General features: G+C 44.5%; 1 protein-coding gene across 3 annotated transcripts in view; it reads left to right on the forward strand.

Moving 5' to 3' along the window:
• Window positions 1-15,947, forward strand: part of kiaa0825 (KIAA0825 ortholog) — a 118,547-nt gene that overhangs the window by 58,184 nt on the left and 44,416 nt on the right. The window contains exon 23 of one of the 3 annotated variants that reach the window (XM_086205914.1): window positions 7,190-7,534. The exons of the other annotated variants lie outside the window; for them this stretch is intronic. Within the exon in view, the coding sequence (XP_086062040.1) occupies window positions 7,190-7,232 (43 nt within the window). The 3' untranslated portion in view covers window positions 7,233-7,534. Of the gene's footprint in view, window positions 1-7,189; window positions 7,535-15,947 lie in introns of those variants that run through there. 3 annotated transcript variants of the gene reach the window in all.

Here is a 15,947-nt window from a genome sequence, read left to right on the forward strand (position 1 = left end):
GAAGAAACGCTCTGAAGCCATCATCAGCCTCTCCATCTTGCGAGGCCAGAAATTCAAAAGACTTGTCACTTTTGAAAATCAGGAGAGTGTGATGTGTCATTGAGGAAGGGCTTCTTTCTTCTCCCGTCTATCCCCTTGTGTGTGTCCCTTCCACTGACTGACAGCTAAGGATGGGAGTTTGTGTTGGTGGAGACAGAATACATCTTTTGTCTGCTTGGTTATACATGGAGTGTTTTGTATTCACCAGCCCTGGACAGCACTGTCACATTGAGGTTTTCATTAGCCGTAAGCAGGTGTTGGAGAGAGGGGCGAGCCTGCGTGCGCATGACTCTTTCCACGACTGTCTTTGTGCATCTGCACTGCACCAACTTGTATATGCATATCATGGAGGGCATACATGTGTCTGCCTGCATGTGTGTGAATGTTCACTTATATTTTAGTGTGTGTGATATTTGGAAGTTTACTCCAAAGGCGAATAAATCAGTGATGCCTGGGATAAGGCCATGGCCCCTCCTCAAACTGCACAGACAATCTGAGAGGCTCATTAATCATACGGCCAGTCACAGATGTGATGGCTTCCACACAAACCGCCAGCAGACTGTGAAAGTCACATCCAACAGAGTCAACTGTCAGCCAGGCAAGCAGGCAGGCCGCACTTTCCCTCTCTCCCCTGCTCTCTCTCTCTTCGTTTCCCCGCTGTTGTATTTATCTCTCGGTCGCCGCTTACCTCCTCTCACCTCCAGCGTGATGCCTCCGTGTGATACATCTGAAATATTTGTCCTGTCCCTCTAAAAACGAGCTGGAGGGTCGAGGCAAATCTATCTTCTCGGAGAGCGGTCATGGTCAAACCGTTCAGGAGACATGAGACATCAGTCATTACTTTTCACCACTCAATTTTCTGGTTACAGTTTACTTGGTGGTATTTTTTTTTAGCAATATATTTGTCCTCCAATCTCAGCTATGCAGGTCTGTCTCGTGAACAAAATCTTAATTAATTCAATTAATAATTTTTGTTTTAATTTAACAACGGACTCATGCAGTCAGAATATTAGGAAAAAGATGTTTGCCTCCTTGATGCAGAGTTACCCATCTATTTCTAGTTATTACATCACAAACTAACCATTTCGCTGCTTTAATATGACCTCACATGGGAGTTGCAGTTAATCATATCACCCTTCTCTCACTGATCGCTCTCTGCCCTCGTGCAGCTCGGTGTCACGCATCTCAACACCTCACACATTGTGGACTCTCGTCGTGCCGCAGCTCCTCGTAACCTCTTTAAATTTCCCCCTATTAACACTGTGATTTGAGATACTTTCATAACATAAATGGCAACCTTTGTGATTGATCCAACTTCCAACCTTGGATGGACAAGTCTAAGATGGAGAGACTCTGTATCATCAGAGCTAAATGAGAATGCCTCTTAATGTACTGCAGAGCCCTCAAAGGATGAAAAGAGATGCTGGATGGAACCGAGACAAGACAAAGCCACCCGTTCCTGATTATAAATGGCAAGTCCCAAGGCTCCTCAAACGCACCGGGGTGTTTGAAATTATAAATATATAAGAGACTCTCCACGACGCAGCAGGAAGAAGCTGTGTTCCTCTCCTGTGACGGCGGTGGTTCTGGTGGTGGGAGTGTTGACGTTGACACATGTGCAGTTGCTGCCTTACAAAGCCACGCCGAATCTTGCAAGCTAATTTTCTTTTTTTTTTTTTCTGCAAAAACCTCTCTTGCAGATTTTATAAATATATAAAATAAGTCGTGATTCAGCACTTGCGTGGCCTATTTAACTCCTATGTTTTTTTTTCATTTTCTTGGGTGAGAGAATCAGAAGACTCTGGCCCAGAGAAATGGTGTACTTGTAGTAGCAGGTGAGAGGGATCTATCTGTTGTGCAGCATACACCAGAAAGATGCTAATAGAATTTCATGACATTATGTGTCTAAAATTAGCGTCTCCTCAGGCTTGTGCGGTGACATTTAGTAATGACAATGTGCCTGTTGGGTGGTGCTACCTTTTTCTTGACCCTCCCGTGACCTCTGGGGCTTTTGTCCCTGTACCCCAGCACTCTATGGTCTTCAAGTACTCGTGACAGATTATTCTGATCCTGCAGCAGAGGTAGAGCAGCACTGAATCCCTGCCCGTGTCGAAGGGACACCTGCAACGGGGGAGCTCAGACCTCAGTTGCTGGAGGCCAGAATGTCGTATAAATTCACAAAGTGGGTCGACGTAATGCAAACGTTGTTTGGTTTCTTGTAAACAAGCAACATGTCATCATGAGGTGTTAATATTTACGGTGATATCGCTGGATCTCTGTGTAAAAGTGGCTCATACCGTGTATTTCGCACCTTTTGATGCCCCTTGACCCGCTGTCCCCCGACACATGCAAACATGCTCCCGGCGTAGAGGCAGGAAGGCGATTTTATCAACACTGATGGTGAATTTTGAAGGACTGTTTGACAATATCCAGGGCAAATAGAAATTCATAAAATCATACAGTCACATCTAACTTTAGCAGCTTTGTAGCAACTTTTGCTCAGAGGTGCTCCCCTTCCCAGTGTTCATCCATTCTTTCAGCATAGTAGTTAAAATATTTTGCCCAAAGTTGGAACCGGCCGACAGTTTTGTCAACCAGTTCAGATGGACTGGGAGCCCGTTCAAGACATGGTGGACTATTTGACTTTGTTGCCATGTTTCCTGCTGCTTTACTGAGTTGACTTTTTAGCTGACTGCAGCAGCCCCTTGTCAAGAGCCAAACTGTGACCGTCTGTTCCAGGCCATCCTTGTATTCTTCTTCGCCCCAAATATTCCGTTCCATATGCCATACTCGTGCTCCGGAGGTGGCACTGAGTCAGGCTTTTACCTTTGTCTAATTGTTTAATGACCCATCAGTCGGTCATAAATTAAGAATTAATGAATTAGCGTTCCATCCTTTTGGAATAAGGAACTCAAGAGATCACGCTGTAGTGATCCTCTATATTCTGACCCAAGAAATCTCTAAACCTAATGTGTGTGCTCGTCTGTGAGACTGTGTGACGGTAAGGGTCGGTTTTGGTGGTACATCACGAGGTTGTATCCTGTCGCCAGCCTCATTAGACCGGCGGCGGCACCCAGGCTGCCCCCAGCCAATCACTGCGCTGCACTCTGCTTTGCCATTTGCATGTGGTCCAGGAAGAGATAATTAGAGGGATCTCTGCCTGTCACTGTTAATCTGGGACTTAGTGAAGGGCTGTGACGCCGACATGCTGATGGACTGACACGCATGTCTGCACACACACACATGCACACACACACATGCACACACACACACGCTGCGTACACACTCTGGCATCAAACCCTGCTGTACCTTCACACACTCACTCTAACTGCCTTTTTGACCTATGACCAATGCAGTTATGATGGGATTTTTTTCTCTCTAATACCAGTTTATTACATTATACATCCGTGTGTTGGTATGTGAATGACAGCGTGTTGACTCGGTGGTGGTTTACAGCCCTTGTATGATGCTGTTGACACAGGTTTTAGATCCCTGTTCAGATACTGGGAGCTTGTTGCTTCCCAAACAGGCAGAATGCTCGGTAAGCCTTTTGAACAAGCCCAGCTGTCAGCCCTATACACTTTCACGCACACACACACACATCCTAACAAACATGTACATGTGCTCATACACTGGCACATCCCCAGCCACACACGCACACACGAAACACACTCACACATTGCTGATTGGCAGGCCTCGTGTTTCCCCATAATTCCAACTGATTTATCCAATCAATCTCACTTGGGGAGCTGCTAAAGCGTTGACTAATATTAAGAGTAGAACATGTGACAATTAAAACATCCTTCAGGTAATTACAAAGCTGGTTTAACTGCAAACAACTGAAGCATTTTATACATACATGCCAACATCTTGTATTTGTACCTGTTTGATAGCTAATCGGAGGAAATGAGCTACATCTGTGAGCGTTACAGTCTTTAATGCATGCGCCGCATATTATGTAAAATATCACATCATTAGCGGAATATGTCTCTGCAAATATTGACTCCTTGCAGATTTGGTTTAGTACCGCAGACCATGTTTCTCCCGTCCAGGAGAGAATCACAACTCCTGTGAAAAGAAGCTCTAGTTGCTCTTGTCACTGCAAAGTCTATTTTCCACCCAAATGACAGCTGAGTCCTTTTTGCACACTGTGGGACTGTTTAATGGTGCATGTTGAGAGAGAAGGTGAACACGCTTGCTGACCTCCACCGTCCTGCTCTGTGACCCTGTGTCGCCACTGATGGCACATAATAGTTGACACTTGACTTAAGGGGCTTTTTAAGTGCCCAGACTGCCTAAAGCCCTGGATTCATATTCTAATTTGGTCATCTTTATACTTTGTTCATGAGCTCCCTCTACTCTTGTTTCCTCTTTTTTTTTTGCTCGTCTCCTTTCCTCATTGTTCTGTCTTTCTCTCTCTTGTCTCACAGGCGAGTACACGAATGCAATCATATGCACACACCGACACTTAGACCTACTCAGACACACTTTTGCTGAATTGAAATGGCCTGTCCCGCCTTCCTGCCCCTGTGCCATTACAGGTAAACACAGAGGTGCACTTGTCTTGACACTTGTCTTGACAAATCCATAGACGGCTGGAGTGAACACTGGAGCCTGAATCAACCCCCTCTCTCCTCACGTCTCTTTCCTCATGTCTCTCTCTCTCTCCCCCTCTCTCAGCTCCTGGCTCATCTTTTATCTCCACAGACACAAAGAGGCCTGTTTTCCTGCCTTCACATGCTTTGTCTTTCCACTGCAGATATATGGTTAAGATTACTGCAGAGATGGTCATCATTTTGATTTTAATGATTCACGTTTGCCCCATCAATTTCTGTTCTTTCATCCAAACTCTACCGTGCAGTATTTTTTTTAAATCAGCGCGGAGAAAAAAAAAAAAAAATTATGTGAAGGCTTGAATTTCTACAGATTTAAGCGCCATTCAACAGTCACTTGTCATAAACAGGGTATTTTGTGACACCTTTTAGTAAAAACATGGATAGGAAGAATATAATCTTGCCACTTTCAAGATGAACGTGGCTGTTTTGCACCTGCTTTGCATTCCCGCACAGTAAATTATTTGGCATCATGCAGTTTGTCCTTTGCATGATCTCATTTTAACCCTTTTTATTGAATCTCGCGCTCCTCTTCACAACTGCAGTGTTTTAAAAGCTGCAGTCCCCAAACATCCTAATAACAAACTAATGAGATGGATTAATTGATAAATAGGGTGGAAAAAAATAGCCCATTTCCTTACAAGTGCCCAGTTACTGTAAATAAGAACCCAGAGTTCCATTTTTGGACAAATCTCAGTCTCAGATTTTTGGGATCAGTGTTGATACCGATATCGGAGAAGAAGAGAATCCCGGTATCTATATTTTTTTGAGGGGGTCTCTCTGATTTGGTGACCAAACACTTGTGACAAAGATATTCAATGGATGCAGGGTCATTTGCAGTTTAACAATAAACTTTATCAACCAAAAGGATGGATCAGGGAATAAATGAAGCTCGACAACTACTGGATTCCAGCTGCTAAAGCTACCACCAATGTTAGGGAGTTTATAAAAACTTTGTTAAATAGATATGTCAGCCAATATTCCTTTTGCAGTGGTCCCTCAAATGCGCTCATCCAACAGTTGTGACAAAGATATTTAACAGGCCAGTATCTGCCAGTGTTATCAGGCTTGATACTCTGTAAACGTGGTGACCCGTTAGGCTGCAGATGTGCTTAAAATGGCAAGTGTGCGTTTGCACTCTCCCTTGCCCCTCGCCCTCCACTTCCCTTACCTTTGCAGCTTTCGCTCTCTTTCAACTCGTTCACCTGCCTAGCCCCCCCCACCCCCCCCCCCCCACCCCCCATCTTCTCGGGGAAACCATCATGTTTTGGTCATGTTTTTCTGAGTCTTTGATCACTGAGTAGTCTTTCAGCATGTTGACTACAAGGCCTCTCACCTCCCTAGTGGTTGTTTCAAAAGAGGGGACACACTTATCTGGCTTCTATGATGTTGATGGTTGAAAGCATTTGCTGATGTTGAAAGTGTGTCTGTGTGTGTGTGTGTGTGTGTGTGTGTGTGTGTGTGTGTGTCCACTCAGGCATGATGAAAGACTCTGTCATAGCTTTGGGTTGTGATCATGTTGCAGCTGTATTGGTTGACGAGCAAGGCATGCTTATGCAGCGTACTGTAAGGACGGATGATGATGTCATGATGCCGTCATCGTTAGGGGAAGAGGAAAAAAAAACTGATGTTGTTTTGTTTTTTTAAAGCTTAAAAGAGTTGAGATCTCCTACCACTCCACGGATCTCATCCATATCCATTTGTTACGTTATTGCATGGAAAACTTCCATCACTGTGCTATAATGGGTTTGTCCTCAGGGCAAAAACTCTGGTTGTGGGGAAAAAAAAAAAAACTCTTTTCTTTCCTCCAGTCTGTACACCTCATGTGTGTAAATGACGGTTGGGTGTCTGAGAGCTTCCCGCTCCATCCAACTGCAGAATTTCTCCTTTTGTAAGATGCAGGGGATGGCCTTGATGTGACAGCCCGCGGTGTTAGCCCAAGTTGTTTTTGACAGAAGACAAAGAAAACGGGAAGGAGTTAAAGAAAAGATGAAACATTATAGCAAAGGACTGGGATTTTTCTTCTGAGGTTGAATTGGCTTTGCAGGAATAAATTCATTTTCTTTGTTTTGCGTCTTCTCTTTGTTAAGAACAGTGGGTTTGATTGAATTTGCCACTGGAGACGTTTCGTTTTCTTGATGGATTTTTTAGATGCGAAACACGGCTTGCTGGAAGCATCTTTTTTTTTTTATCAGATGTTGTCTTTCTCCCATGACATTACGGGTACTGCTCTACCCTTTACATCAGGCTGAACGGAGATGAGTGGTGTTATTTGACATGTTGTACTGCTACATGTCAATCTACAAGAATGCCAATGACAATCATAGGAAAGGACATTTAGATTAGTTTTGTGGCTCCCTGTCCTGTCTCTTCCTATCTGCTCTGCTTCATCTTGAGTTTAATGATGGAGAGCTGGTTGGAGGGCATTTGTGTATGAATGCATGTTTGTGTGAAAGAGTGTGTCTTGCGTTGCTGGTGTGTGTATATGCATGCGCGCCCTCACTGAGTGTGACCCTTTGACTGTACCTTGCAATCAGTCAGCCGGCCTCCTGTCTGAGTGTTCCTCCTCCAGCCCTTTGAAAGAGCCCTTCTTATCACCATGTGGTAGACCTTCCCTCTGCCCCTCACTGTTCTCAAGGTTAGCATCACTCTACGTTTACGCTATCCTTCATACACACCTTCGCCGTATCTATTCATTCTCTGCGTATTACACTGTCTCATCATAGAGTCTGGAAGTTGGAGGTTTTACCCTCCCTCCCTCCAGCTCTTCCCCTCAAGGTGAGTCTCCACCAGTGCTCTCCATATAGCTCTCCACCAGCTCTCTATCAAACACTTATACACACCTGATAAAGGAACTGAAGTTACAAGGTCACTGGACCAACACGCATCTTCACTTTCTCTCAAGGTGAGTCCTTTCCTGCTTGTGCCTTTTCTATTTCCTCTCGTCACACTCATTCCAGTGTTACCTGTACCATCCCTCCTCATCTTGTTCTTCCTTCAAAGGCCTACCCGCCTCCCTCATGCTCATCTTGATCAATACTTTTGACCTCTGTGCTCAAAAGTCCTGCAGTAATTGCAGAATTTGCAAGGAGTTTCAACAAAGTTTGTCCTGCAGGTTCTCCTGCGTGTCCCGTCAGAATGAATTACTAGAAGTAAACATGTGAGAATGCTGGATCAGGACAGTTCCTACACCACATACATGTTTCCCTCCCGCTTTACTCATTGATGAACTTACTCATTAAGCTACTAGTTACTTGACATTTGATGAAGCTTGACTAAACTGAAGCTTCCCCCGGAGAAATGTTGCAAACTTGGCTGCAGTAACAGGACAAAAGTAGTTGACTACAGCAACCTCATTTCAAGTTGGTGCTATAAAACTGTTGGTCAAACTGGCAAAATATGTGCTGTTCAGTTGTAGTTTTCTCTCTCCGTAGTAACTTAGCTTAAACTTTGATACTTATTGAAGCCTGATTGCTTAATTTCATTACTTTTCTGCAAACAGGCGGTGGAAGAGTAGCTTGCTATTGGCTTACTTTTTGACAAGCTGCTAGTTAGTGGTTGGGGACTGCTGTGCTCTGCTAGCATGTTAGCTAATTCTGGAGTCACCCACCATCTGCAGTCTGCAGAGCTGAATACTAATACTTCAAGTGTAATATGTGTAAAGTTTTGAAATAAAATGAAAATGCCACCACTTCTTTCTCCAATGTGGTTATTGCTTTGTTGTCTAATTTTAGGGTGCAAAAAAATCCCCAAAACAACAATAACCAAAAAAACCTATTGGCATTGCACAAGGTTGACAAATTCTGTTCAGGCTCTTTCACATAAATTAAAATATCCATCCATCCATCGTCGTCTTCCGCTTATTCCTTACTAGTAAGGGTCGCGGGGGGGCTGGAGCCTATCCCAGCATCTACGGGCGAGAGGCGGGGTTCACCCTGGACAGGTCGCCAGTCCATCGCAGGGCCAACACATCGAGACAGACAACCACTCACACTCACATTCACACCTACGGTCAATTTAGAGAATCACTCAGCCTCGTCCCCAAATTGATGTCTTTGGACGGTGGGAGGAAGCTGGAGTACCAGAGAGAACCCACGCAGGCACGGGGAGAACATGCAGACTCCACACAGAAAGACCCCGTGCCCGAGCCGGGACTTGAACCCGGAACCTTCTTGCTGTGAGGCCACAGTGCTGACCACTGCACCATCATGCAGCCCAAATTAAAATGTCATTGAACTAAATTAATGGTCAGTAGTTTACAAAGCATGTCTGTGTTGTTTGTACTTTTCTCATGTTAATAGTATTTTCATAGTAATTTTGAACATTTTGATAAAATAAACCTAAGTGTTGCTCTGTAATGAATCATGATCGCTCACTATGAAAGCAGTATTGTGATTAATAGACAGTTAAATTATACCACTAACAAATACCTGATTTCACAGACGTGCCCATCCAAGTATGTCTGTGTGTCATTTGACGTTCAGTATCCTCCCATGTAGGATCCTGGGCTCATCCCGTCTCTTACGGTGGCTGTGGCGTCTCTGCTGTAGGAGGCCAGTGTGGGCTGATATCTGTCTCTCTGTATCTGTGTCACTGAGAGCAGATACGGCTGATATCGCTGTCATCTCAACATCTCAGACCTGACAGTACCGATCATAATCAGTCCCCCTCCGGCTTTCCCTCCCGCTATCTGTTTTTCTCTGTATCACAGCCGAACCCGAACATTACACCAGGTGTATCTGTATTTTTTTTTTCTTTTCCATCTGTTGTTACGTCTTGCACCTCGCTCTTCGTATCATAACAACGCCTCTCTTTCTTATTCTCTTCCACGCAGTAATGGTGCACTTTGGGAATATACGCTAAATGCAGAGGGAGTTACTGTTGGGGGTGATTCTGCTGTTATTTCTGTACAGGGTTATGAGTGTGTTTATATTTGTGTGTGTGTGTGTGTGTGTGTGTGTGTGTGTGTGTGTGTGGGTAGGTGGTTGTGTGTCAGAGAGCTTTTACAAAGGGATCAGCCCTGGGGGTGTCGATGCATCGCTGCAGTGGAGCAAGGGAGAGGGTGGAGGCGAGCTAGTTCACAGCAGATGTAGCAAACAGCCAACGAGCTTGAAAACATTGCCTCACTTGGCTGTACACTGCGCAGCTCACTACTTATTTATTTATTTATTTGTGTTGGGGGGCAAATGTATGTTCAGTGGCGTTGGATATCAGTAACAGGAGAGATCAAAGAGCGACACCACAAATGAAGCTGTCAAAGTGGCCCGACAGCTGGGTCCCGAGGCGAACATCCCTCGCTCGCACATTTTATTATGATCGCGGTGAAACCTCACAGCAAGAAGGAAAGAGGGAAGAGGAAAAAAAAAACCAACATATAATTTCCTCAACCGGAGAGAAAGAAAAAGAGACAAAATGAGCATCGCTGTATCATTGCTGTCCACGGCGGAATGAATTATGAATGTGTGGAGGGGATTAGGAAACAATGGTTCAAGTCACAAGGATCCTCGCCTGGTTTCCTCACCCTCAGCCCGGCAACTAATTAGCAGTTTCAACACCAGTCTATGATCTCATTAATGTGATTCCTGCTTATGTAACGTGCATGTGTGCACTTATATACAAACAGATTGCAGTATTATTGCATAAAGCAAATGGACATGTGAGTGGAAATGCATTGTTTACGACTGAGCTAATACAGTTAGAGTGATGAATCAACTGTTTCTGGTGTTGGGATTGCAGTAACACTGTAGGTTTACGGCGCAGTTCAGTTTTTGGGGTATTTAAACCGAGCTTCCCCCTTATGTCTTGCAATTATCTGAGCAATTTGATAATGTGATGAACATCATCAGTCTTGGTTTCATTGTGTTGATTGGTCCACGGCAAAGACAGCTGATTATATCCCAGCTACCTCAGAAGGGTACAAATATGTAATGTTTTAAAAGGCAGGAATATAATTTTTTTCACGTAATTGCCCAGCCTATTTGTGTAGTAGATACAATTCACATCGGCTAATTAGTATCCACACACTGAGATATGGGGGAAGGGAGGGAAAAAAGAGGGTGAGAAGCAGGGAGAGGGTAAGGGTGGATAATTAGACAGAATTAAGCCATCTCTCTAATCTAGCCCCTGAAAGAAAGAGGGAGAGAAAGAAAGAGAGATGGAATGGGGGGTTCTGGGGGTGAGATCTACACATTCAGCCCCTCTGCTTTTGCTCCCTCTCTCCCTGTCTGGCAGAGGGTGTGAATGTGTGGGAAAAGAGGGGCCTGGTGCCTTCGCCTCGGCAGAATGGATCAGCTTGTGTTTCTGAGGCTCGAGAAGTGTCCCATTGTCATGATGTCACTGCAACTCAAGAAGGCTGACCTCTGACTCCTATGGATTCATGGCAGCCCAATGCAGCACCCCCACACCCCTCCATGCCGAAACTACCAGATTGCCGCTGGGCGCCCACTAGGGGGTACCCAAGCCTTTTGCTGTAGAACCCAAAGTGCTTGCCGCTTTATAACATAGCAACTCATAGTGCATTTGCCAGTGAATCTGTACGTCTACGTCCCTCCGGCTGAGGGTACTTTCCCTCCATCTTTTTTTTTTTCTCGCCTTCTCTCATTCACTGCCATCCATGATTCTTTTCCTCTGTCCTCTTCTCTCTCTCTCTCTCTCTCTTTTCCTCCTACTCACATGGTACCTCGGTAGCCATGAATATAGCGGGCGCCGCCAGATGTCGCAAATACATCATCTGAGGGATGCGGTGGTGATAGAAAAAAGTCAAGGCACGTACAAATGGGGGATGTGAGCTGAGTCGAGCTCTCTGAGCATTTGTGTGTGTGTGTGTGTGTGTGTGTGAGAGAGAGAGAGAGAGAGTGTGTGTGTGTGTGTGTGTGTGTGTGTGTGTGTGTGTGTGTGTGTGTGTGTGTGTGTGTGTGAGAGAGAGAGAGAGAGAGAGAGAGAGAGAGAGAGAGAGAGAGAGAGAGAGAGAGAGAGAGAGAGAGAGAGAGAGAGAGAGAGAGAGAGAGAGAGAGAGAGAGAGAGAGAGAGAGAGATATGCTATATGCCATCTGTGCACGCGCGTGTCTCTGTTTTCTAGTGTTGGTGTGTATCCGCACACTGTGTGTGTGTGTGTGTGTGTGTGTGTGTGTGTGTGTGTGTGTGTGTGTGTCCCTTATGTGTGCAGACACATGTGTGGAGGTCACAGCAGGTCAGCATATTGTCCCTCAGATGTTTGATATTTTATGTATAAGAGGGTGGCTAGAGCGAGAGGATAAGCACGTTCCTGACAGAGGCATCTCTCCGCCACAATCCGCCACCTCAGCAATGTAGAGCCCAGAGTCAGATCAACAATAGAGGGGAGCTGCCTTATAGTCAGAGACGGCTGATAGGAGGAGAGAGAGAGAGAGAGAGAAAACCTAGAAGACCAGGACTGCTGGTGCAGACAGCCAGTGCAACCTGACATTGCAATAAAACGACCAATATCATGTTTACTCATGTAATGCAGCGAGGCAGGTTATAAACATGCTACGGCATGCATTGACCAAGTGAAATCAATCGACATGCGTCGGTGCCAAATACACAAAAGCTCTTTTGCGGGGCAGTGTGTGCGTGCGTGCGTGCATGCGTGTGTCAGGGGCCAGCCGGGGTGAAGGCTTCCTCAGATCAGCCTGTGTCGTGGAGGAGATTCCCCAGAGTGGAGCGATCCCAAACAGCACTCCTCTTTTTCTCCTTCAGGGGGAAGTTTACTGCCAGCTTGCTTTTGTAGTCGGCCTCAAAAGATTTGCAGCAGTCAGCATTAAAAGGCACAGATCTAAGGAGACGCCTCCAACTGAAATACCTACAGAAGAAGGAGAGGAGAAAAAGAAGAATGAGAGGGAGGCAAACTGATACAAACATTAAAGAGAGACGTTAAACGCTCCACTTTATATTTGCTTTGTACCCCAACAGCAGTAACAACTGAAATCCCAACTATTATCTCAGGGCGCTATGCTCCTCCCAATGCTACTTTATCTGCTTTTCACAATCTCCTATTTAGTTGTTGAAAGGTTGATTTCTTTATTTCCTCCTGCACGCAAACGCACACTCACTCCAAGGCTGGTTACCAGGGTGATGATGTGGTGGATGACATCATGCTCTGACTGTGTTGTATTGCGGGTCGCGCTCTGTCAGGGTTCATGGGATTATGGCGTGGGCTGGCACACACTCCCGACTGTGTTCCCTCTATCTTTGCCTGTGTTTCTCTCCTTCTCTCAGTCTCTCTGGACTCTCTGCGTTGGCTTGTCCGGTGCGCCTTGTGTTCTCTGGGAAAAAGATTAATTATTCAACACACAGCCTCAATTAAATTTGAATTTGGCAGTTCAAGTAACCTTTTTAGCATGGCACATTTATTATTAAGGCAGATGCTTTGGCCCTGTTTAGATTTAGAGCTTATCGGATTCTTTCAGCCCCTTATCACATAGGCACTTTACTGGTAATGGCTGTGAGGCTCTCGCTTGGCTCAGCTAGAATACAGTGGGTTATAGTTTTTCTCACTAGACATTTTTTACTGGCGATTTAACAGTGTACTGAGCAATCCTACTTAAAATCACATGTCACTCCTGCCGGAGAAAAAAGTTACAGATGAGATGAGCTGCTGCAATTGAGATCAGTTCCTTGTTTGGACTTTCTCAGTTTGATGTGGCCGTTGAAAACTAGACAGAATGTCACTCTGACGTGTAATTTCTAGTCAGACAAAGACTTGGAAGCTAGTCTTCCACGCTTGCAAATGTTCTTCCCTTTCTGTCAGGTTCTTTCATTTCCCAATTCCTTTGGTGAATAAAACGCGAGAACAAAACAGGGACTAATACTAGCAGGAACATCCAGGAATGGTCACACAGACAGAAACAAATGAGATTTCATTTTAGATCACACACACAGCTGATACATATTTAACAAACTGTCCTCCATGTCTGAAAATGTTTTATGCCTCTCAAACACACAGAGATTGATACATTTATGCATGCACACAACAGTACAGCAGAAAGAAACGCAATACAACAAGAAGCGACAAGATACAGCCTTGATGGTCCCTCTCAAAGATCCCCCTCCCCCAGTTCCTGTCTCCCTATTTCCTCCATCGGAGGAGGTGTCGCCTTTGTCAAGCAGGAGCACAGAGACCTCACAAAGCGAGGGAAGATGTCACAACAAACAAAAACAGCATAGTAACCCCCCAAAATCTAATCAGGAGCCATTGATTCAGACTCTGAATGGAGACTGAGTACCCTGAGAGGGGCTCGTCCAATATGACCATAGACAGCATGAGGGCTGGGGCCTTCACAATTCAGTTCCCTATCATTCTGTTCTCACCTTTAGACTCCACTATCCACTCAAAGATGATACAATCATCACTCCACTCCAACATTCGAGGTCTTCTTTATTTCACTAATTCATATGTGCGCCTCAATCATTGTTTTTCTCTCAGATTCGATGTGTGGATTAGTTCTTTTTGGAAGATAGACTAATGGGTTTGCTTTGTGAAGTCTTTTCCATCTTAGTCTGGCTATGCTTATGAAGGATGCTATCATCTAGCAATCATCCACAAGGTAAACCTTTACTTCGTACATTTGCCTTGGATTTCCTTTTTCAGTCTCCATTTTAGAAGGGAAAAGATAGATTTCAAAAACAGTAAAGTATACAGACAGGTTTTTGTGGGAGAGTCGAGCAGGCCCTGGCATTTTTCATCTGGAAGATGGATGAAAAGCCAGCAGCATATTAACAAAATACACCGCACTCCTCTCAGTTCAAAGCCACCTCTGATATGAACAAAAACAAAAACCTGAAAACAGTAGTCAGCGTGCTACACCACAGTGTACCGAGTTAAAGGTTCTGCAAGCCTCCAGTAAATTAAATTACTCATTAAGTGGTCCTACCTCAAGTGATGTCTTTCTCCTTTGTGCCAAATAAGCCATGCTGTCATCAAGGTACGCTCTATCGGTCAGGTCAGTGTCCATGAAAGAAGGTGTTTTGGATATTTTTGTCTCTGTCTTAGTTTGGCATCAGGGTTGTTTGGCTGTTAATGCCTTCACTGAAGCTAGCAGGATTTTACCAGAATTTAAAGACTTTCTCTCCATTGTAATCATTCCTACCTCCACATTTTTGCTTTTTTGGGTCTTATTGTCACATTTTCATTTGACTGTCTGCTTGACCTCTGACATTACGTGGCTGGATCCTTCTGCAGGGTTGGGGGCATGACGGGTGTTGTCATCACTTAACACTGCCAGCCCAGCCCTGTCTTACCAGTCCCAGATGATCAGTCCGAGCCTTCTTCAGGGTGTTAATTTTAAGGGTCATTTTGACCTGAACAAGTCTTGTCTCGTAGTAACTCTTTGTATTCATGGCTCTATTCCGATCTTTCCCTGGAGCTTGTTGCTCGGCGATAGTCCCTGCAGAGTGAAGGCTGTATCTGTCTGGTCACATGCTGCCTGCTATCGATAAGGATTGTGAAATTGTACCTGTGAGAATTTTAAAATCCAATACTGAAAATTTTGGTCCCAAAAGTTGTATTAAAATACAATGTTAACGCCTGCATTTTTACATGAATTTAAAGGTAAAGATGTTTTGGGGAAACTTGATATCGATCGTGGCATCAGCAACCAATATGGAACCAATAACCCTCCGAGTCAAACTTCGCACCCCAGTCAGAGTGCGTGGCGCCACACTCAGCTGGTGTGTTGTGTCGGCTGAAGTGGTGCCTCCTCTCATCTAAAGCAATCTACTCCTTAAGTATTAAGATCGTTTTGATATCTGGTGCTTGAACAGTGCGTTCGGTGTGTTTTTGAAGCCTATTGAAAATATTCCCATTACAGTTTTCAGCAGTGTGCATGTGAAATAGCAATACATTCACAATGGCCTCTTGGTGAAACCTGCAGCAAGCCAGCATTTACATCAAACATGGAGAGCTCTCTCACAATGCCTTTTCTCTTCTCTGTAATCATTGTCACTGTGTGCAAACAAACTAACAATCAAAACAAATAACCGTCACATTAACAATGTAACTCTATTAACTCTTATGGGAACACTGAAACATGCTATGTGACATTTGAAACAAAATTATTTAATCTATAATGCGTGCGTGCCCTTCTCTGCCTTTTTTAAAATCTTATTCCCAATATAATGCAACAACTTTGCTCTTATTATTTCTAATAATACTTTGGCATTATAGGGTCGAGGTATTGATTTTGGAGCCCAATGCATTTATTGTGGAGGTAAATGTTATTATTTTAATATTGGACTCATGCTAATTTAATAGAGTGTAACATACACATCAGAGTGTGA

The sequence above is a fragment of the Aulostomus chinensis genome, chromosome 6, assembly GCF_037954235.1.
Source record: "Aulostomus chinensis isolate RoL2024-O1b breed Wild chromosome 6, RoL_Achi_v1.0, whole genome shotgun sequence".
In the NCBI taxonomy this organism is placed as follows: domain Eukaryota; kingdom Metazoa; phylum Chordata; class Actinopteri; order Syngnathiformes; family Aulostomidae; genus Aulostomus; species Aulostomus chinensis.